Source organism: Pogona vitticeps, chromosome 6 (genome assembly GCF_051106095.1).
Source record: "Pogona vitticeps strain Pit_001003342236 chromosome 6, PviZW2.1, whole genome shotgun sequence".
Classification (NCBI taxonomy): Eukaryota; Metazoa; Chordata; class Lepidosauria; order Squamata; family Agamidae; genus Pogona; species Pogona vitticeps.
Window position 1 is genome coordinate 101,474,671 of NC_135788.1, and position 21,895 is coordinate 101,496,565.

Consider the following 21,895-nt stretch of genomic DNA (forward strand, 5'->3'; position numbering starts at 1 on the left):
CAGGAGACTCCTCCAGAGTTGGTCCAGGCAGGCTTGGCGTAGGGGGAAGCTTGGCCTGGGCAAGATTGACTTGGGAGATCAGCATAAAACTTTTATGTTCACTGATTTTATTGGAGGGCGGAACCGGGGGGAGGGGGTTGTCTCCTCCTTGAGTGGCTGTTGCAGCAACGTCACATTGGGGAAGAGCTGTATCCAAGACTGGGGAGCCTGCCTGGGAGGGAACCTTGTTCTATATTAGTTCTGGGGGGGGGGGACAGATAGAGAAATCCTTCATCCCCCTCCAAGTGTCTTCTTCGTCACCTACGAATGGTCTCTCCTTTCTTCCTCCTCCTGAAAGAGAAGAGAGAAATAAAAAGCCACAGGGAAAACACAGAGGGCAACTCTGTTTCCTGAAGCTTGGCTGCAATGTCAAAATGGCCCCAGAATTAACGCTTCCAGTCCAGGGGTGTGAAATGGGGGTTCCCTTTCTGGACAGCAGACGGCTCCTCTGGTTACAGTGGGGTCTTGACTTGAGAACTTAATCCGTATTGGAAGGCGGTTCTCAAGTCAAAAAGTTCGCAGGTCAAATCTGCATTTCCCATAGGAATGCATTGAAAACCATTTGATCCGTATCTGCTCTTTTCCGTCCATAGAAACTAATGGGAAGCTGCTATTCCACCTTCGACCACTAGAGGGGGATATTTTGTTTCTTTTTTTCTTAGGTCAAGAAAGGTTCAGGGAAGGCAGGGAAAATACAGTCCAGGCAGTACCAGGCAGTCCGAAGACTGTCTCCCAATCCACTCTCTAAACTCTGGGAGGAGTGAGGAAGCAGACAGGCACCCTTTTCACTGGCCAACAGTTAACTGAAAGTTCACATTTTGCATTTTTCCCTGCCTCCCACGTGGGTTTTTTTCAGTTCTTAACTCAAATCTAAGTATGTAAGTCAAGTCAATATTTTCCTATGAGAGTGGTTCTTAAGTCAAAATGTTCTTAACTCGAGCCGTTCTTAAGTCAAGACCCCACTGTATTTCTAATCAGTGACAGAAAAGACGTCCAAGGCTTATGAAAGGGCCAGGGAGCCTTTTGCATGAAACTCAGCTTTGGGAGGCAGCCCAAGGCCAACAGGACTTCGTCAGAAGTGAAACTTGCTGGGCACAGGATCCTGCTACATCAGCTGGGTTTCCCTGATGGTTGCATGCCTGTTCCCAGACTAAATGCTGGTTGTGCATGTAGGTACTCCCTGCCACCAGGCCTTACGGAGTAGCCACTGCTTCCCTGCCGTGTGCTATGTGTCTCAGTGGTCAGGCCCTCTCATGAGGTATGAACAGAGTCGAGACTTGTCGGTAAGAAAAGAGGGGGCTCACCTATACTGACGTGTTGCTTTTTCTCCGGTTCTGGCGGTAGATAGCATTCCCCTGCTCATAGGCAAGGGGGGCATCTGAGTGGTAAAAGCGCAGGCGGTATAGCAGCCGTATCCACTGTCCAAAGACCTGCTCCTGTTTGAGGGGGTGCGTCAAGAGTTGCAGGTAAAAAGTGCGGCCGTTGGCCAGGCGGACCTTGATCTGATGTCGGGACTCATCATGGACGTAGAGCCGTACAAACTTCAAGGGCAGAAGCCTGTTGGATGAGAGGAGAAGGAAGCACGGGGCTTCATGAAGAGCAAGACTCATTCTCTGATGCCAAGATGCTGCTCGCATAGCAGCGTGACAGCAGTTCAGGAATGCTGGTCATTACCCTGTCTGGATATTCCAATAAGATGCTCCATGATTTTCACATGGGTTCAATTTAGGGTGGTGGTGATGATTCATAAAGCTCTCAATGAGGACTTGGCGCTACCATCAGGCAGATGCTGAAATGAGGCAGGAAGGTGTCGAAGGTCAGAGCTGTGCACCAACCAGCCTGCACTCCTCCTTCCCTCCGGTCTGCTGCATTCAGGTCTAGTAGAGCAGTGGTCCCCAACCTTGGGCCTCCAAATGTTCTTGGACTTCAACTCCCAGAAATCCTGGCCAGCAGAGGTGGTGGTGAAGGCTTCTGGGAGTTGTAGTCCAAGAACATCTGGAGGCCCAAGGTTGGGGACCACTGCAGTAGAGGATATTGTCCCATTTATCACTGCTGCAGAAAGATTAAACTGGCAGCTTTATATGTGGGATGGGAGATGGCATCACCCTTGGGTTAGCTCTCCCCTCAATAGCTTGGGCACAGCATCACGAAAAGGTCACTAGCCCGAAGTTCCATCTAAGATCTGGTCTCTAAGATTGTCCACAAATCCCCTAATCTATTTGCCATCTACAAAACAAATGAAAGGAAGCACCCTAGACCAATGAGGCCTATAGCTCAGTATTGTGTACTGGCAATGACTTCCCAAACTTTACTTGGAGTTGTCAGGGGATTTGATCCCAGGACCAGTGCTTGCAAATGTGGTTTCAGTTACTTATGGTAGAGGTGTGCCATTTGTCTTTTTTTTTCCAGAGTCCAACTCCCTGAATTCTCCAGGCAAAATTCTAGCACCCCCCCCCCTACACACACAACCTAGCACTTACACAGAAACCAGCTCTAAGGCCTCAGTCCTGAGTGGTTTGTCTTGTTTTATTCTGAATGTACTTATTCGGAAAACAAATACAATTTTCTTCTCCAGCATCCAGGTGAGTGAAAATCATCTCCAGTGATTACTCCTAATTCACATCCTTCAAGTCATCTTACTAGCTTGCTGCACTCTGTATAATTACCACAAATTCCTATAGATGCAACCTTCTGATTTTGGTGTATGTAGGATTAGAGTGGTAAGGCGGGGTAGATGCCCCCAGTAGGACCTCATGCCCTTTCCCTCACTGCATTCCCTATGATTAGTTAAAAGCAAGTCATTTTTGACATCCAGGTTTATTGGGCAGGCTGAGATGTAGTAGGCTGTTCTGCCAAGGCAGTAGAAGCCCCCATATCCAGAGTCAGTGGCAGCTGTTGATCCTGTTTCATGGGTGCTGCGAATCTGTTCCAGGTTTTACTCTGCACTTTACAAGAGTGATCCAAGGTGTTAAACTGTATCCCAAAAAAGTACCTTGGGTAACTGCAGGAAATTGCAGGCTACTGCTAGATAGCTCAATGGCTTAGGTCTCTGGCTCCTCTCGAGGAGGCACACTGGGGAACAGAACTCCCAACTTCTGGCTCCACAGCCACTGTGCCTCCTTGAGAGGGGCTGGATTCAGTGATCCATAGGGTCTCTTCCAGCTCTGCAGTTCAAGGGTTATTATTATTAAAACCCAGAGAGGATCCACAGCAGCCCCAAAGCTGGAGTCACCAACTAGCTGCCACTAACTAGGTCCACTTCCTCAGATGGCTACCTCCTCTAAAACTGTGATGATGATGATTCATCTCACCCCACAGATGTTGCCAGTTTACTTTTCCACCAGAAATGAGACCATTCTAAGGTCAGTGGGTCTTAATAGTCCATTCAAAGCCAAACCACCTCAACATGCATGGCGCCATAACAGAAATAATATGCAGCAGTGTATTGTGGCTGGGAACATCCATTTCCTCTCACACTCCTACCTACTGGGAGGACTGCAGCTAAATCAAGAGAGGAAGAGCCATTTTGAAGATGAGGGCAGATGATGACAGAGGCACTTCTGTCCCACAAGCCTTGGCTGTGCTCTCTATCTCTCTCTCTCTCACACACACACACATACACACACACACACACACACACACACAGAGGGAGGGAGATGATTTGGGAGAGAACTTCGGGTTCAGGAGGTGTGGCTTCCAGGCTTAAGGAAGAAGAGATTTGCTTCCGAGTAGAGGTGCAGACGACTGTGCTATAAGTGCTTTGCGACTGTTGCAAAAGGAACTCACCCAAAGAGCTGTAACTCCTCCTCGGGGAACGGCAATTCTTCAGGACACTCACACTCACACTGGGTTGCTGCGGATGGGGTTGGCCGTGCGAGCAACATTAGATCCGGCAGTTCCAGGCTCGGGCTGGTGGCAGCAATGCCCACAGTGACTCTGTTGGCTACATCCCCATTCTTGGTAACCTGGAAAGAGAGAGATTTACTTGTGTTCACACCTCTACATTGCAACTAACCAGCACTGGAGAAAGTCTCAGGAGTAGCAGAAGGCATGCATGAAGAAAACAGGCACCGGATCACTGAAATAAATGGAAACCTCCCAATATCTGGGTCCAGCTAAACAAAGGCTCGGTCCATGCTGGGGATCATGGGGTTCCCCAGATGTTGTTGGACTGAAATGGGTAAGGGATTATGACAATCATCCTTCAAAAACAGCCAGAGTACAGGTTGGAAGTACAGTAGGACCCCCTTATCTATGGGATCAGCATCCATTGATTCATTTATCCATGGCCTGAGAATATTAAAAATATTCAAAGAAAAATCCTAGAAATATATATTTGTAAAGATGAAGTTACTAGAACTGGCCACTAGGAACCAGAGACCATGGTATGTACTGTATATAGCGTTAACTAGAGAAATATTTCCACAATGTCATAACCAGAACTGGCAACTAGAGGGAGACAATGCTATGTATGTTGTTTGTTGTTTAGTTGTGTCCGACTCTTTGTGACCCCATGGACCAGAGCACGCCAGGCCCTCCTGTCTTTCACTGCCTCCCGGAATTGGGTCAAATTCATGTTGGTAGCTTCTATGCTATGTATAGTGTTCTTTATTAAAACAATGTTCACTATAATGGGGGGAGGAATTGGAACTGAACAGATGCAGGGGTTCTACTTTATCACAGAACAAGTATGGCTATTACTGGCAATACGATATTTTTGGGAATAAGGCAAATTTGATGTTCTTTATGCAAATAAGATAACAATCAACAACACCATTGTTGTTTTCCCCATTCAGTGAATAATTTTATTTCTTCTTCTTTAGCTTTTTGGTGGAAGAGAGTAACATGATTTCATGATGTATATTCAAGAACGTTTTTTAAATGTTATGGTTGATGAAGGAATGAAAAAGTGTCAGAAAAGTGATGCAACAAGCTACAGAACATGTTACTTTTTAAAAAATGCAGTAGAGGTTAATTTTTGGCTGGCAGAACCTCACTGTGAATTAAATAATGGACGATTTGGAGGGTTACCAGTATCCTAACCCTGAACTAGATGACAGAAGCAGAAGACGATCAGAAAGGGATGAAGGGTATTGGAGGACACCACCTACCACAAATTTTGAAGTAAGATTAATCAGCCAACAAGCCAGTCAACTGCTATCCATGGACTGAAAAGAATGGGGGCCACTTTGGACAGAGAAATGATTGGGGCTAGTCCTCTAGGGACGACAGAGGATGAGATGGTTGGACAGTGTCACCGAAGCTACCAACATGAATTTGACCCAACTCCAGGAGGCAGTGGGAGACAGGAGGGCCTGGTGTGCTCTGGTCCATGGGGTCATGAAGAGTCGGACACGACTAAACAACAAGTCCTGTAAACTGTTCTATCAAGGAAGCTTCTTCACCCCTTAAGGCACAATGGACCACTTTACAGGATCTAAGAGCTGGTCCTGCCCCCATTTTACATTTCCAGACTTCCATGGGTCACCCAGCAGTTCTTGAAAGCAACTTCCTATTTTCCAAAAAGTCCTGCTTGGGGCCAAAACAAGGTGTTTGTCTCTCTGTGTGTAGCATTTGATAGTATTGTACCCTGAAAGCTTCTAGGACAGTGATTCCCAGCCTTGGGTCCCAACTCCCAGAAATCCTGGTCAACACAGCTAGCGGTGAAGGCTTCTGGAAGTTTTAGTCCAAGAACATCTGTTCTAGAACCATGATTTTCTATTTTAGACAGTTTCTCCCTCATGGCAAGCTATGGCTGAAATCTCATTGTTTAGTGCAGCCTTATTAGTGTAGACCCACTGAATAAGTGAAGATTTGGTGAATCAGCTCCTGCATAAATTCCATTGATTTAAATAATCCTACTCTAGTTGTGACATTATGCTAAAATAAGTTACAACAAGAGCAGGCCCTTTTAAATAAATGGAACTTACCCAGGAGTTGACTCACCAAATCTCCACTGATTCAAGTTACTATGGTAAGTAATAGAACTTCAGTCCATGTGTGAACCACAGGCCAAACGATTCCCAGTTATGCTGTGAAAAGAGAGATTAAAAGTTATGATGCAGGACAGAAAACATTTTCCTTTTCAAAAAATTGATTCCTTCTATCCAATTAATGTCAATAACACAACACAAGGGAAAATGGGCAGTTTCAACAGTGTAACGAACATATATCAGTTAAGTATTCTTAGAATGGGTAGGCATATATTATAAACAGCTCTTTGGTCATGCCAAAATTAAAACATTAGGTTTTGCTGTTTTTTAACTTAAAAATTGAAAAAGTGGGTTGGATCTTCCAGATGTATTTATAATTAAGTCATGATTTACATGAATTTTTCTTAGAAATATTGACTTTTGCAGATGTTCATGAAGAAACCTGCACCTGCTTATGTGTTCATATACTATATGCCTGTAACATGGAGTTTATGGGAGGAACTGTAAATGGCTTTTCCAAGTCCTCTTAGCTGCAAAAAGATTTATATTTCAAAGCTGGAAAATTAAACTCTTTCTATTTATCACTCAATAATCAGAAGTCACTTCTATCTATATGCATCACATATTTTATAGTTGCAATTTCTAGTTGTATACCTCTTAGGACATTGGGACTATAGTGTGTTGCTCACAACATTTTGATCTCATGAATGCCCTTGTGAATGGGCTTCTTCTCCCATCTCCCCCACTGCCCCATTTTATTATCAACATTAGTCATGACAAACTTAAGTATGGCAGAAGACTGCTCACTGCTTTCCACTGCGCTCCTTACCTGCATAAAATTGCTTTCAAACAAAGGACAATCTTTTAGCATACCATACTCCCCGGTGGCTAGGCATCTCCGCAGGTCCCCCATTCCAAAGCCTGGACATTCGGTGGACACAGAAGGGGTCTGGGCTACTGTGGCCTAGAACCTATTGGGGGGCAAGAAGGACAAATGGAACTGCTATGAAATTCTGTTCTAGCTAACAGAAAGGCACTGTGGGCAAAATCTGGACAGCTAGTAAGTCACCCACTCAAACTTGATTGAACTTACATTTTCCCATAAGGATGCCCTCCAGATGTGCTGGGTTACAACTTCTCTACAATAGGTTCCCCATTTCCCCCCTGGGTAAACTTCACAACAGAGAATGAAAAATTCTCTGTTCTTTTCTGGGCTGCTGCAGGAAGGTATACCACAAGCATACTTAGGAGTGGTTGTGGCTGCGGCAGCATTAATTGCTCTAGAGTAGTGGTTCCTGATCTTTGGTTCCCCCCTTGCTCGTGGACTACAACCCCCAGAAGCCTTCACCATTAGTTGTGCTGGCTAGGATTTCTGGGAGTTGCAGTCCAAGAACACCTGAGGACATAAGGTTGGGGACCACTGCTCTGTCTAAAAGGAACTGGGTGCAGTTGAGTGGGGAGATGGGCATTGCAGTCCAATAAAAAAACCAAGGAATTATGTTGGAGAAAGCTGATCTAGCACAGTGTGGGGCTGCTTTCTCCCAGCAGCGAGGTTGTATTTCAAATATAAACCATAGAGGGAGGTGTGTGCTATGCATTGTCTACCAACTGGAAGCAGAAAGTCTTACGGATTTCACTATCCATGGTGGATCACAACCTTAACCGATTTATTGAGTTAGGTGATACCTTTATTGAATCACTTTTTAAAAAAAATCACACAAACCGCAAGCTTTCGTAGGTAAATCCTACTTCCTCAGGCTGTGCCTTTGTGTGATTTTTTAAAAAAGTGCTTCAATAAAGGTATCACCCAGCTCTTGCATTTGTGCAATCGTGACCCCCTGATTCTTTCCGATTTATTGGGGGACACCTGCAGACCCTCGACCCGCCCCGAGCCTTGAATGGCCGGCGGACCGTAATTGGCTCCTCCGCTCGATGGCCCCGCCTTGACCACTCCCATCTCCCAGACTGCTTTGCAGCTCTAGGGGCGGGGGCGCGTGTCCCTCCAGTCACGTGACTCTGAAAAAGGGGAGCCATGGCGGCGGCGGAAAAAGTCGCCGGGTTGTGTTGCCGCTCCTGCCCGGTTTTCCTCGTCCTCCTGTCGCCCTTCCTCGCCCAGGCCGCTGGAGTCGGGAGTTGCAGGGGAGAGTCGGCGCTGAGGGTAAGGCTGGTTAAATATGGACGGACGCCTCCCGGGGACTGGCCGCCGGGAGACCGGCTTGTCTCTGTGAAGAGTTTAAAAAATACGATGGAGTCCATCATCTTCCTTGGCAGGAAGGGGGGGGGGAGCAGGATACTCCCGAGGGAACCTCACTGTTCCCGGGGGGGGATATTTCCCCCCCCCCGACGCTCTCCAAGGTGCTGCCGTGGGTCTGTTTGTCATCTTTTTTAACGACTTGGAGTAAATGAAGTAAGTCCTCATCAGATTTGCCTAGGGCACCAAACCCCGGGAAGGCTTGCCAAAACTTCAGGAGACAACATCTGGGTTCAAGAGGGCCTTAACAGACAGAAGAATTGGGTCGAAACAAACACAGGGAGTGTCCATAAGGAGAAACGTTAGGTTTTGTAGAGAAATTCTGATGCACAAGTGTATAGGATGGATGACACCTGGGTTAGAATGAATTGGGGGATATTTTGTAGGCTGCAAGCTAAAGTCAGTGGTGTGATGTGAAGGCCAAAAAAGGTTAATGCAATTCTGGTCTGTAGCAAGAGACATACAGTGTCCTGCTCAATTGTGCCATTCTGTTTAGCTTTGGGATGCTGTGTCTGCCTGTTCTTAGCAGCATGGTTTAAGATGGCAAGACACTGGAAGTCAAACCCTAGGAAGAACAGCTGAGGGAAATGTGTATACTTAGGCGGAAAAAGATGATGTGACAGCAGTCTTCAAATAAATGGAGAACTGTCTTGGAGAAGGAGCAGCTGGTTTGTTTTCTACTGCTTCAGGAGTAGAATCAGTGGGTTGACATTAAAAGAAATATTTTTTTTCTGAACATATCAAAAACTGCTGGACAGTAAGAGCTGTTTTGACACTGGAGCAAATTCCTTTTCTTTTAAGATGCTGGCACTGGCCAGAATCCTGTTGCTCCACTGCAAGAGCATTGCAGCTTTGTGGAGCTTGCACGAAGAGGCATCTACCACCTTCCTGTGCAAATGTGAGCTCATTGAGCCCAGTTAGAAAGGTGTCCCACTTGATATTATGGAACACTAGACAATGGAGCATTATGTTCTGTTTGTGGTGCAAGAAGACTCTTATCTTTGTCTTTCTCCACATATTCTGTGTTATTAATCATTGGCTGTGTATCTGTCCTTGTAAATATTCATGAGGAAAAGGGAAGCGCACATCATGATTTGAAGTGTTGTGAACCTTGCCAACAAAGGTCCGCATAGTCAAAGCTGTGGTTTTTCTAGTAGCGATGTATGGAAGTGAGAGCTGGACCATAAAGAAGGCTGATCTCCGAAGAATTGATGCTTTTGAATTGTGGTGCTGGAGGAGACTCTTGAGAGTCCCCTGGACTGTAAAGAGTATAAACCTATCTATTTTGAAGGAAATCAACCCTGAGTCCTCACTGGAAGGACAGATCCTGGAGGCTCCAATCTCATGGCTATCTCATGAGAAGAGAAGACTCCCTGGAAAAGACCCTGATGTTGGGAAAGTGTGAGGGCAAGAGGAGAAGGGGATGACAGAGGACGAGATGGATGGACAGTGTCATCGAAGCTACCAATTAGACCCAACTCCTGGAGTCAGTGGAAGACAGGAGGGCCTGGCGTGCTCTGGTCCATGGGGTCACAAAGAGTCGGACATGACTTAACGACTAAACAACAACAACAAATACAAATTGAAATAAAAGAAAGAAGGATCCTGGAAAGAGTTACCATAAGTTGGAATTAACATGATGGAACGTAATTATGATTGTTAATTAAGAACGTTTTCCCCTGTAATGGATGAACATAGGTAAAGGAGAGAGACTGTATTATCACCATGTTGTGGCTGGTCACTACTTAGCTTGCATATATATGATTATTTGTTTATTATTTACATTTATGATATCCCACCAGTAACAGATGTATCCTCACACCAACACAGTGAGGTAGCTCAAGCTGAGAGGGAGGGAGAGAGATTGACTGAAGTTTACAGTATGACTTGATGTCTCAGTAGGGGCTAAGATCTCCTGCATCTAAACCCTATTACATTTCAGGCTATTCTGGCCTTTTCATTTACAGTGTTTTTGTTTTTGCTTTTTAGCTTTTGTGTGCTGTGTAAAGGGTACATCTCTACATAATACTGTTCAATATGCTGCCTTTCTTTTCCTATTGGGGATTCAGGTGGCTTACAGTCAATAGCTACATCATAATCTCCATTAGAAACACCTAGGTTTTGTGTGGATTTATGAATCTTGGGCTTCCCAGCAGCAAACTACAATCTTGAGCATGATAGGAACCAGGCTGGTATATTCTCTTTTCTTTGGCTTGCTTGCGTGAGTCATCTATATGCCCCAACTTACTCACAGAAAATGATGATAAGCCAGGAATATTGGTTTATTGTGAAGTATTAATATAAGAACACATAGAGTGATCCTGATCCGACCAGATAGGTGGGATATAAAATAAATAAATAAAGAAGGCCCTTCTGGATCAGGGCAAGGGGCCATCTAGTCCAGCTTCCTATATCTCACAGTGGCCCCACCAGATGCTTCTGGGAGCACACGAGACAACTAGGTACCTGTCTCCTGATACCCCTTCCCCTTCATCTGGCATTTGGTTAATGTGACCTTTCAACTCAGGATAGTCAGCAGTGCATGCATCCGATGATGGAGGCTGTAATCAATGAAAGCTTATGCTACATCAAATATACCGTATTTTTTGCACCATAAGACGCACTTTTTCCCCCTCCAAAAGGGGGGTAGAAAGTCTGTGCGTCTTATGGTGCGAAGGTGGTGACTTCGCCCCCACTGGCCCCGTGGGGGGGAGCGTCGCAAGGGTCCGAGGGAGCCTTCCAGGACCCTTGCGATGCTCCCCCACCCCCCCATGGGGCCAGCGCAGGTGAAATCGCCAGCTTCCTGGTGGGGTGAACGTTGCAAGGGTCCTGGAAGCTCACTCAGACCCTTGCGACGCTCCTCCCACCGGCAAAATCGCCAGTTTCTGGGAGTGTTTTGAGGCTTCCCAAGCCTCAAAACACTCCGAGAAGCTGGCGATTTTACCCCCCTGGCCCCGTGGGGGGTGGGGGTAGCATGGCAAGGGTCCAAGGGAGCCTCCCAGGACCCTTGCCAGGCTGCCCCCACCTCCCCACGGGGCCAGCCCTGGCGAAATCGCCAGGTTCTGGGAGTGTTTGGAGGCTTGGGGAGCCTCCAAACACTCCCAGAACCTAGCGATTTTACCCCCCCCAGCCCCGTGGGGGGGTGGGGGTAGCGTGGCAAGGGTCCAAGGGAGCCTCCCAGGACCCTTGCCAGGCTGCCCCCACCTCCCCACGGGGCCAGCCCTGGCGAAATCGCCAGGTTCTGGGAGTGTTTGGAGGCTTGGGGAGCCTCCAAACACTCCCAGAAGCTGGCGATTTTACCCCCCCTGGCCCCGTGGGGGGGGTGGGGGTAGCGTGGCAAGGGTCCAAGAGAGCCTCCCAGGACCCTTGCCAGGCTGCCCCCACCCCCCCACGGGGCCAGCCCTGGCGAAATCGCCAGCTCCCAGGACCTTTTGAGAGGCTGGAAAGCTTCTCAAAAGGTCCTGGAAGGTCGCTATTTCACCCATGCTGGCCCCGTGGGGGGGTAGAGTGGCAAGGGTCTGGAAGGCCCCCTCGGACCCTTGCCACGCTACCCCCACCCTCCCACAGGTCCAGGGGGGCAAAATTGCCACCTTCTGGGGCTCTTTTGAAGCTTCCCAAGCCTTAAAAGAGCCCAGAAGGTGGTGATTTTGCCCCCTCTGACCCTCGGGGGGGCAGGGTGAGTCTCTAAAGGGTCCTGGAACACACTCTAGGACCCTTTGGAGGCTCACCCTGCCCCCCCACCAGGCTAGAGGGGGCGAAATTGCCACCTTCTGGGGCTCTTCTGAAGCTTTCCAAACCTCAAAAGAGCCCCAGAAGGTGGTGGTTTCACCCCCTCTGGCCTTCAGGGGGTCTGGGTGAGCCTCCAAAGGGTCCTAGGTTGTGTTCCATAAGACAGACCTCTCCATAAGGCTCACCAATTTTTAGGAGAAGAAAACAGATTTTTTTTCCTGTTTTCTTCTCCTAAAAATTTGGTGCGTCTTATGGAGAGGTGCGTCTTATGGAGCGAAAAATACGGTATCTTTAAGGTGCCATGAAACTTTTGGTTACTACAGATCTGTACTTTTTGTCGTGTTGCCCAGTATGCTCACCAAATACTAACAGGTCAGGATTTTATGGTCTGTGCATAATATCAGTTCTATATGAATTAGTTCCCATGTACAAAGGCCATATTCTACTACTAATTGACACAGAATCTTTAGTTTCTGTGTTTATTGCACATGTGTGTATTGTCAGCCATATGCAGCTTTTCAGAACTTCTTGGATTGCCATTCTTATCTTTCTTCACTGTTTTCTAAAATATCAGGAGCGCTCTAGTGACATTTGGGAGAACCATCTTTTTTGACTTTAGCTCCCAGAATCTCCCAGCTAGTATGGCTACTGACCCTGTTGGCTAGAGGATTCTGGGACTTGTGGTCCAGAAATACCTTCTCCAGGCTCTGCATCGGAGGACCACATGTTCCTGGCTTCTTTCATAAGAAAGCAGATACTGTGCTTGTTGCATAAACACACATGGAGATTATGGAGCAAAGCAGGAGCATAGCAGAGATCAGGGCAAATCAAATATGTATTGGAATTTGCCATCTTTTGCCTCCAGCCAGGTGAGGTTCGTGACTCTGAGGCCTGTGGACTGAGCCTGCAGTTGGAGCACTCATTTGAACTGGGTGAGTATTTGGAGTGTACGTGTAGTTGGGCTGGACCAACAGTTTATGAAGATTTTAATTAAATGCCATGTCTGAGGTGGGTTTGCAGGATTTAGGGCTTCAGACCCTGTCCGCAGCCTATGCAGCTAAACATCTGAATGGCCCTTGCACAGCTGCAAGCACATGCACATATGTTGTCAACATGCTCTTGGGAATCTGGCTAAAATAGATTTCCAGATGGCAGAGAGAGAAGCCTGTGTGCTTCTGCTGGTGTATACAATAGAACGTGGGAAAGTTGCTTGCAGAATTCCCCCTCCAGAATGGCCATACTGATGGGAGGAGTTTTGTAGTTCAAAAAACTCCAAGCCTTTTCCAAGTTCTGCTCCTGTCTCTCTGTTCTTTACTTTGCCAAAACCATTGGGTGTCCATGGTAGCACAAGAGTAGTATTGACATCTTGTCCTCTGATTAGGTCCCAACAATGTTATGTTGGTGAGGAAGGGTTTGGGATTGTGTGTCCCTTGGGCCTGATTGGAGAGTGTCTTCAGTGGGTTAACAAGGGGTGTGGTGAGAGTGGGATCAGGGAATCTTGGTATCTCCAGAAACACATTTAAGCTTTTCCGCTTGCATTGGAGTTTAATCCTAACCAAGCTTTCCACAGAGGGAGGGGTTTCCCCCTCTCACATCATCACTGAAATGCAGCAGAGAGTACAGCTGGTAAAACAAGGTGATGAAGGGAGGTGGTTTTTGGCAATTTTTCTCCTCCCTAGGAACATCCCAAGACACTGGGGACAATGTGCCCATAGTGTGCAATGCATCTGGGTACTAGGATACATCTTGCAGAACCAGGTCAAGGACCTCAGGCATTCCTGGCTTTCTATCTCCCTCAGATGACAGCATCAGATTCAAAAAACGGGGCACCCTCCTGTGGAATGTGGGCCCTGAGTCCAGCCTCTCACTGAGCCAGAAGCAACTGACGGAGGAGGAGCGTAATAAACTTAGGGTAAGTATGGATGCAAGGCGAGTAGTTGGGAGTTTCCCAAATAGAAATGGGCATGCAGGACTTCATGTTGGGTCGTCTTAAGTCATTGGCAAGGCATCACAGGTGCTGTGTGTTTTTTACCCTCACCTCACCTGCTGGCACCCCATTCACCAGCTGGAACATGCTGCTCATTCGCTCCCAACCAAGCCATCTTTCAGCCCCTGCAGGAGCACACAGACTTCCCTTCCTTGCCTCCTCCAGCAGCTGCCCACTCAGATGAGGTGGCAGGGCAGGGATTCCTGCAGTGCTGCCTGTGAATGGCCACTTTCTGGAGGAAGCAGAGAAGGGAAGTCTGTGCTCCTTCTGGGACTGGAAGATTGTGCAAGGGGGAGGGAACAGAAGCACTTTGTGACCTGGCACAAAGTGCTTCGTGCCCATTTCTTCCCAGCCCTGGAAAAGTAGGCATAGCCAGCTAGGAGATGGGCACTTTAGAAGTGGGGCATTTCTTTCTGGTGAGGCTGGTTGGGAAAGGATAAGAGGTTGTTGAGTATATTCATACCAAGAAAGAGATGAATTGTGTGTGGGAATGGAGAGGATCCTTGTTAGCTATGAGGAAGGCTTGCCAGGGTACTGGGCTTGTATTCTGCCTTATCCTGCCAGTTGTCAGCAAGGCTATGTGTCCATGGCAAGAAAAGACTATTGTGGCTTTCCAGATTTTTTTTACTATTGAAGTTGTGGTCCAAAAACATCTGGAAGGGTCACAGGTGTTCTTCTGTTGTTTATAGTGAGTAAGCATCCTGATAAGGTGTCAGTCAAACATACATAACACATGACACGACAGGTTTCAAGCTCTCTTGGATGAGGACTGAAAATAGTTGACTTCTCTATGACTTTCCATTGATTGAAAGTTGGAATAAAATCATTTGACTATCCCAATTTGGGGTGGGCCGCACATGTTTTTGCACCCATGTTGGCTGCCACCACCCCTAAAAGGAGGGTGCTGAATTTTGGTCTGCATCAAAATAAAAACTCCTTTTCCTCCCTTCTTTGCCTTCTGGAAGAGATGAAGATCATCTAAAGTTCATGGGGCTTTGAGTTGCAGAAAGGGGCCAGGCACTCTTCTATATCCTGTACAGCCACTGCAGTTGTTCTTGAAGTTTGGGCAGTGGCTGTTGGAATTTCAGTAGTATAGTTTTCAGGAGGTTGGAAGAGGTATCCAACGTACCACATAAATGTCAGGAAAATTCGCCACCTCAGCCTAAATCATAGGAACAGAATTTACAAAAGTAAATGGATGTGCTCTGAGATGACTGGCCTTTGATTTGGTTTCTTTGACCCCGGGGGGGGGGGTGAGAGACAAAGGTTTCCTTTTTATCTACTTATGTGTCATCTCTTTGTCTCCCCAAATCCCAGGAAGTGGCTGCAGAGGGGGGTCTGTACCGGGTACGGATTCCACGACGGCCTCTGGGAGGCATTGAAGAGAATGGGGTTGAATATGTTGCCTCTTTCGTCCGAGCAGTAAGTACCGCTGTCTACTACGCTGAGCCCTCTGCAGAAGAGAATTTGGCCCAGATCTTCTTGTGGAGCTATGCAAACGGCACAAGAGTTGGAAAGATATTGCCCAACGTTGAGAAACCACCATAGATGTTATCAGTTGTACGCTGACTTGTATGACACGGTATGCAGCTGATCATGTCTGTAGTGATTTCTTAACTTGAGATGATTTGCTTCCAGAGGTTTCACTTTTTATGCTATGCCGGCATCACTAGGTAAGAGGATTGGGGTCTTTGAAACCTGTCCATCATTCTGGACAAATCTTTTTTTGCTAGAATACCCAAATAGCTAGCTTAGAGCTGTAAAATCTTTAGACTCTTATCAAGGGGAAAGGCATTTAGCTTGTCTTCTGCTTAAGGGGGCGGGTCTTCAATCTTATCCTAAGATAAATTAATGTTAAGGGAGTTGAAGGAAGGAGAACGTTCCGTTGCCTCACTCTCTTTCTCTAGTACCTCCCTGTACTTCATTCCATATTGTTCAGGCAGCCAGTAGTGGAGGCTGCAGTATCATGAGATTCTCCATGGGCCTCAGATGCATCTTCAGAAAAAGCTATTCAAAATTGTAGATTCGGTATGACTGAAGGAAACCTAACTGAACATGAGTAATTTATATTTAAGAGCCAGAGTGTTAAGAGTGCTGGACTAAGATGCAGGAGGTCTAGCCATGTGACACAGTGGGTGATCTTGGGGCAATCACATCCCCTCAACTTGCCCTACCTTGCAGGGTTATTATGAAGGTTAACATGTGAGAAGGGGAGTCATTTATGCTCTATTGAGCACAGTACAGGTGGGATGTAAATGTAATCCATGAACTAGATGAATATTCAATGGAAAATATTGAATTTTCCATTGAATAATGTTATCTCTTCTCCCTCAGTGGCTGATGAAATGAGAAACGTTCTGTGATGCTTCTCAAGGGTGCTTGGGTTTGGCAAGCCTCTAGCAGAAGGGAGCTTACCGTTTGCAGGTGCGGTCTTAAAGCCTGCTCTTTTTCATGTGCTTGGATCATAAACATTAACATTTAATTCCCCCTTCCCCAATATAGAGCCCTTCTAGTGTGGTACACTACAAATCCCATGATCCAATGGGATGATGGATATTGTTGGCCACTACATTGGGGGAGCAGATGGTGAAATGTGGGAAGACGGTGTCTACTAGCTAAGTTCAGTCTGGGTCAGTTTGTAGGGATGGGCACAGACAGTTTATTTAGCAGCCAGACAGGTGTTTGGTTCTTCAAAGCCCCACCTCCTCTAGTGGTGTCCACTCAGAGGCAGCAGCCTGGCTTCCCTGCTCCATCTCTGGGCGCTGTCTCTGAGCGGTTGCCTGCTGGAGGAAGCAGGGCTTTGAAGCATTGAGCTCCTATTTGACTGGTTGTTGTGGGTTTTTCGGGCTCTTTGGCCGTGTTCTGAAGGTTGTTCTTCCTAACGTTTCACCAGTCTCTGTGGCTGGCATCTTCAGAGGACATCACTCTGCGCTCTGGTGTAGTTGGCTTGGGAGTGTAGTTGGCTGGTGTAGTTGGCTTGGCACTCCCAAGCCGCCCAGAGTGGTAGAATATACCAGATGGGCGGGATATAAATCGAACAAATAAATAAATAAATAAGAACAACCTTCAGAACACAGCCAAAGAGCCCGAAAAACCCACAACAACCATTAGATCCCGGCCATGAAAGCCTTCACAAATACTCCTATTTGACTGCTAAACAAACCGCTGAACTGGCAGTTCATGCCCATCTCTAGTGGTTTGTGGTCTTTTTCATTTGCCTCTGTTACACCTCCTCTAACCAGATTAAGGAGGCAGAAACCTCACACAGCAGGCTATGGTAGAAAAGCTTGTCCTCCTTTCTTCTCCCTGCAGTGTTCAATGGTAGAGTCCCATCTGTCAGACAGGTTGACAGTTCACACGGATGTTGCTGGAAACGTTATTGGCCTCTCCATTGTTACTGTGCCGAGCTTCTGCCATGGGGCTGAGGTTGAGGATGTGGACCTGGAACTCTTCAATACCACTGTCCTTCTCCAGCAGCCCATTCCGGCAGCAGTGTGAGTATCTCTGTGCCAGTAGGTGGGGTTGGCAGCGAATTCAGATAGATCTCCTGGTGCAGCTTGTTGCCCCATGATAGGAGGGCTACTGGTTTTTATGATTTTTAAAGAAGAGTTGGACAAATTAATGGAGGGTGGATATTGTGGCCACAGATTATCACAGCTCTCTGTAGAGGTTTGAGTGTGTTAGTGAATCTGATAGCAGTATAGTCAGAAGGTCAGGCTCCATTACAAGCCTTGATTCCTAGCAAGGTCACCCAAGGAAGAATGGTTGCAGCCGAGATGCCAAACTAAGATGCATCCACTTTCTGTCCAGTGGTGATTAGGCTAGTAGTGGTAGCTGAAGATGACACTCCAGCTAACGTTTGTTAGTATTGTGCAAAAGGTGGCAATGGTAAGCCGTGACTTAATTTTCTTTACCATGGAAAACCCTATGATGAGACATAAATAAAACATGAGATTCAAAATAAAACATGAGATTGTGTTGGAAGATGAGACTCCAAGGTTGGAAAGCACTCAGTCGGCTACTTCAGAAGAGGAAAGGACAACAGCAAATCCTTTGACTAGGTGGATCAAGAGAAACTATGGGTGGTTCTAAAAGAAATGGGTGTGTTTTAGCACTTGATTTTCCTGATGTATAACCTGTATTGTGGACAAAAAAGCTAACGTTAGGACAGAATATGGAAGGAAATAATGTTTTGCTGTAGGCCAAGGTGCCAGACAAGGGTGCATTTTATCCCCTTATCTGTTCAATTCGTATGCAGACCATATCATATGGAAAGTCATGCTAGATTCAGGAGAAGGAAGAATGAAAGTTGATGGAAGAAACATCATTAATCCAAGAGATGCAGATGACACTGTCTTGCTGGCAGAAAGCATCAATGACTTTAAATGACTTCTGAAAGTGAAAGGAGAAAGTGATGAAGCAGGGTTGAAGCTGAAGATAAAAATCATGGCTACAGAAGAACTACACAACTTTGATGTTGGCAATGAAGAAGTTGAAATTGTTAAAATATTTTTTTATACCTTGGTTTAATCAAATGGAGACTACAGACAAAAAAATCAGGCTGAGATTCAGAAAGGTAGCAATGGAGAAATTAGAAAAAAATAATCTAGTATAAGATTGTGTTACTGGAGGCCAAGGTCAAGATCATCCACGCTGTTGTTTTCCAGATACTATGCATGGGTGTGAAAACTGGACAGTAAAGAAAGCTGACGGAGGGGGGTAATTGTTTGAAATGTGGTGCTGGAGGAGAGTTTTATGGATATCCTGGACTGTTAGAAAGACAAACAAGTGGGTTCGAGAGCCAATCAAGCCTGAACTACCTCTGGAGGAAAAAAAATTGTGAAACCGAGACTGATCTACTTTAGGCACATCATGAGAAGGCATGATTCTTTGGAAAAGGTAATGATGCTGGGAAAGGTGAAAGATAACAGGAAAAGAGAAGGTCCAAATACAAAATGGATTGACTCCTTGCAGATAAAAGACTACAAGAGCTGAGCCGGGTTGTTGAGGACAGGCTATTTTGGAGATCACGCACAGAGTTGCCATAAGTCAGAGGTGACTTGGTGGCATACAAGAACGTAACATCTTGATCCCAGAATTATTATTTTTTTCCTTGAATGAAGAGGCGATTCTTGTGAATCAACAGGGAGTACTTATTCTTTGCCTGGGACATGAGGAGAGGCCAGACTCTTCCTAGACTGTATAAGAGATTATTGTCTCAAGATCTTTGGGAAGATTAAATGGCAAAATCTCAGGTTAATTGGTGGCAGCAGTAGGGGTGAATCCAGAGGCAATGCCTGTGATCCAAGCCTTGACTTGGGAGTAAGTAGACTCCACTGAAATCAGAAGAACTCACTTTCAGATGAATGGGTTAAGCTTGCAGTGCCCATGTGAGCGAGTTCTTTTCAGGGAAATTGCAATCAGTTGCTTTAATATTAGCAATCTCTTTAGGATTCTCCCCGGTGTCTTTCAGTGTATCTTCAGAGTCAAAACATTCTTGCACTGTCTTGAGAAAAATCGCCCAACTCTGCTTAGTGCGTGATTTTTTTCTTTTGCTGCAAGGAAGACTTTATGTTGCAGTCAGGTTGGGTACATCACAAGTTCCAAGAAAATTCAGTTTATTTTTAATACCAGGATGAGGCTTTCCACCTAACACTTTTCTTGGGGGTGTGGGTTGGTTGTAAGTTCCAGGACATTGTCCAGTTCAGTTACTAGTGGCCTCTTTCTTCCCCCCCAGTCCCGAGACAGCGGCATTTATTGAACGCATGGAACAAGAACAGGCTCAGAAAGCCAAGAATCCCCAGGAGCAGAAGTCCTTCTTTGCCAAATATGTAAGTAGGGGAGAGCAGGTCTGTTTCTCCATTCTTTTCCTACTTTGCTCCTTGTGGGTTTGATTTTTGGGGTTTTTGTTTGTTTTTTAGAAATATATGTTCTTGAGCCTGTCTGTTGTTTGGGCTCTGAGCCTAGCCAAACACTTGGGCAGAGGGTGGATGGAGGACATTGTTCTGTGCTCTGATATCTGTTCTCCCCAATCCCCCACAGTGGCATATAATTCTGGGTGGGGCAGTGCTTCTCCTAGTGACCAGCTCAGCAACAGCCCCTCAGGAGCCGGGACGTCAGCCCTGAGCAAAAGTAAAGCCACTCCCCCTGCCTCTTCCTTCCTTCTTCCTCTGTGCAGATACGTCTTTCTAGCTTGGACTCCTTGAATGTTCTCCTTTCCTCACACACAGTACTGTGTATCAGAAGGGGTGAAGGGGCACTTGAGCTGATGGAATTGGTCACCTGGCCATGATTTCTGTGCTGATTGGCTGGCTCCACAGGCCAGGGTACCATTTTCTAGTTCAAAGGTGGGGATCATTTGAGGTGGGCTCTTAGACATGGTTAGACTGCCGTTCCCTTTAGCCCCAGCTGCTGAGGGGTGATGAGAATGACTGCCTGAGCTGTGAGGTCCTTGCATTCCCCTCCCTGCTCTGGCCATCAGTACGTTGTATTCTGGGAGCAACTGGTGCCCTGAAGACACAAGGCTTGAGAGCTTGTCGTCCTGAAGTGTTTTTGCTTCCTGACCATCGTCCAAGCTTGACGGAAGGATTCCCCTTCTCTGCCACTGACCGGGAGAAACCTCTTGCAACAAAAGCAGGGCTTCTCTTGTGGAAGATAAGTTTGGTGCCTCCCTTCTTCCCCTTCCTCATTTTACCCTGTCTGGCTTTGTAAACCCCCCACCCCACCCCGTCCCAGCATGGTAGAAGCAGAACATCCTTTTTCTGGTGGCAGGTTCCTCTCTTTGTCATCGGGAGCAACACCTTTCCCTCCACTGGCTGTCACTGAGGCGAGATCCACTGTAATCCCTGGTGATGGGAATCTTGTGATTGAGATTTGAAGAAGGGACAATGTCTGTGGGCTTCGGAGACTCATCAGGGAACAAAGGGTTCAAATTGGTTTAAGCGAGACTCTAAACCTGTTGCATTCTAAAATCCTATTCGCTCTAGTCAGCATAGCTCAGAGATGAAGGATGATGAGACTTGCAGGGCAATCAAAGGGTCTGCAGCCCTGACCAGAGCTTGGGCAAGAGGGAAGGGGACAGAGCTCAGATGCTTTCCCATGCAGAAGGCGCCCGGTTTGATCCCCAGCAACTCCCGAGCAAAGCTAGGACAGAACGGTGCCTGAAATGATGAAGAGCCACTGCCAGTCAGACCCAACAGTGCTGGACTAAATGTTCCAGTGATTTGACTTGGAATAAGCTTCCTATAATTTCTAAATGATTGCACAAGATTATAGTTCCCAGAATTCCCCGGCCATTCCTAAAAGGTACCTTTTCTAATCTGTGGCCTAGAGTAAGCTTTCCTCTGAAGAGCTAGTCCTCGAGAGCTACTGTATCATTGCCCAAAAGGAGAATGCAAGGAAGAGGTGGATCTTTGTATAGGAGAAAGCCTTTCCCCCCACTTTCTATTAATTCTCCTTTCTCTCTCTCTCTCTCTCCCCCACAGTGGATGTATATTATTCCCATCGTCCTGTTCCTAATGATGTCTGGAGCGCCTGATGCCGGGGGGCAAGGAGGAGGCAATGGTGGCAGTGCGGGGGGAGGCGGCCGGTGAGAGGAGTTCATGCTTTCCTGTGTTGCAGGAAGGCATTGTGTAAATAAATATTGCCAGATGATAGTGGCATCTGTCTTGGTTTTGCTTGTGGGAACAGGATTTGGTTTGGGTTTGAGTCCGTGGTAGGGTAAGCCAGAGGTGCTGGAGTATGATGGCAGAAATCTACAGGTCTTCTCTGCAAATCAAGGTACATTCTTTCTCTGGCAACCCTACACAGTACAAGGTGCCCCTGCATTCCTGAAACATGTCCTTTGCCTGTAAGAGACACACTGTGATATATCTGTTCTGTTTCCAGGGCTTTAGAATTGAAAGGGTCAATGGACAACACATTAGCACAGCTGTCTCCAGAGTGGAGATCTTTCAG

At 46.6% G+C, this 21,895-nt stretch overlaps 2 protein-coding genes across 3 annotated transcripts; one reads left to right on the top strand and one right to left on the bottom strand.

Moving 5' to 3' along the window:
- Positions 1-86: 86 nt before the first annotated feature.
- GARIN5A (golgi associated RAB2 interactor 5A) lies at positions 87-7,325 on the bottom strand. Its single transcript, XM_073004435.2, has 5 exons — positions 7,066-7,325; positions 6,802-6,943; positions 3,826-4,004; positions 1,344-1,596; positions 87-330 (listed from the first exon to the last, which is right to left on the bottom strand). Exons 2-4 carry the CDS (start codon positions 6,883-6,885, stop codon positions 1,344-1,346), a joined length of 516 nt encoding a protein of 171 aa, XP_072860536.2. The 5' UTR covers positions 6,886-6,943; positions 7,066-7,325; the 3' UTR covers positions 87-330.
- A 638-nt stretch (positions 7,326-7,963) lies between these two features.
- Positions 7,964-21,594, top strand: EMC10 (ER membrane protein complex subunit 10). 2 transcript variants are annotated; one of them, XM_073004434.2, is made up of 8 exons: positions 7,964-8,130; positions 12,818-12,884; positions 13,752-13,864; positions 15,257-15,361; positions 17,252-17,433; positions 19,677-19,770; positions 19,982-20,071; positions 21,424-21,594. In XM_073004434.2, the coding sequence occupies exons 1-7, from the start codon at positions 8,005-8,007 to the stop codon at positions 20,063-20,065; spliced, it is 771 nt and encodes a 256-aa protein (XP_072860535.1). In that variant the 5' UTR covers positions 7,964-8,004; the 3' UTR covers positions 20,066-20,071; positions 21,424-21,594. The 2 variants fall into 2 exon arrangements, with proteins under 2 accessions (XP_072860535.1, XP_072860534.1); XM_073004433.2 differs by lacking the exon at positions 19,982-20,071 and having other exon boundaries at positions 7,967-8,130.
- Positions 21,595-21,895: the final 301 nt, after the last annotated feature.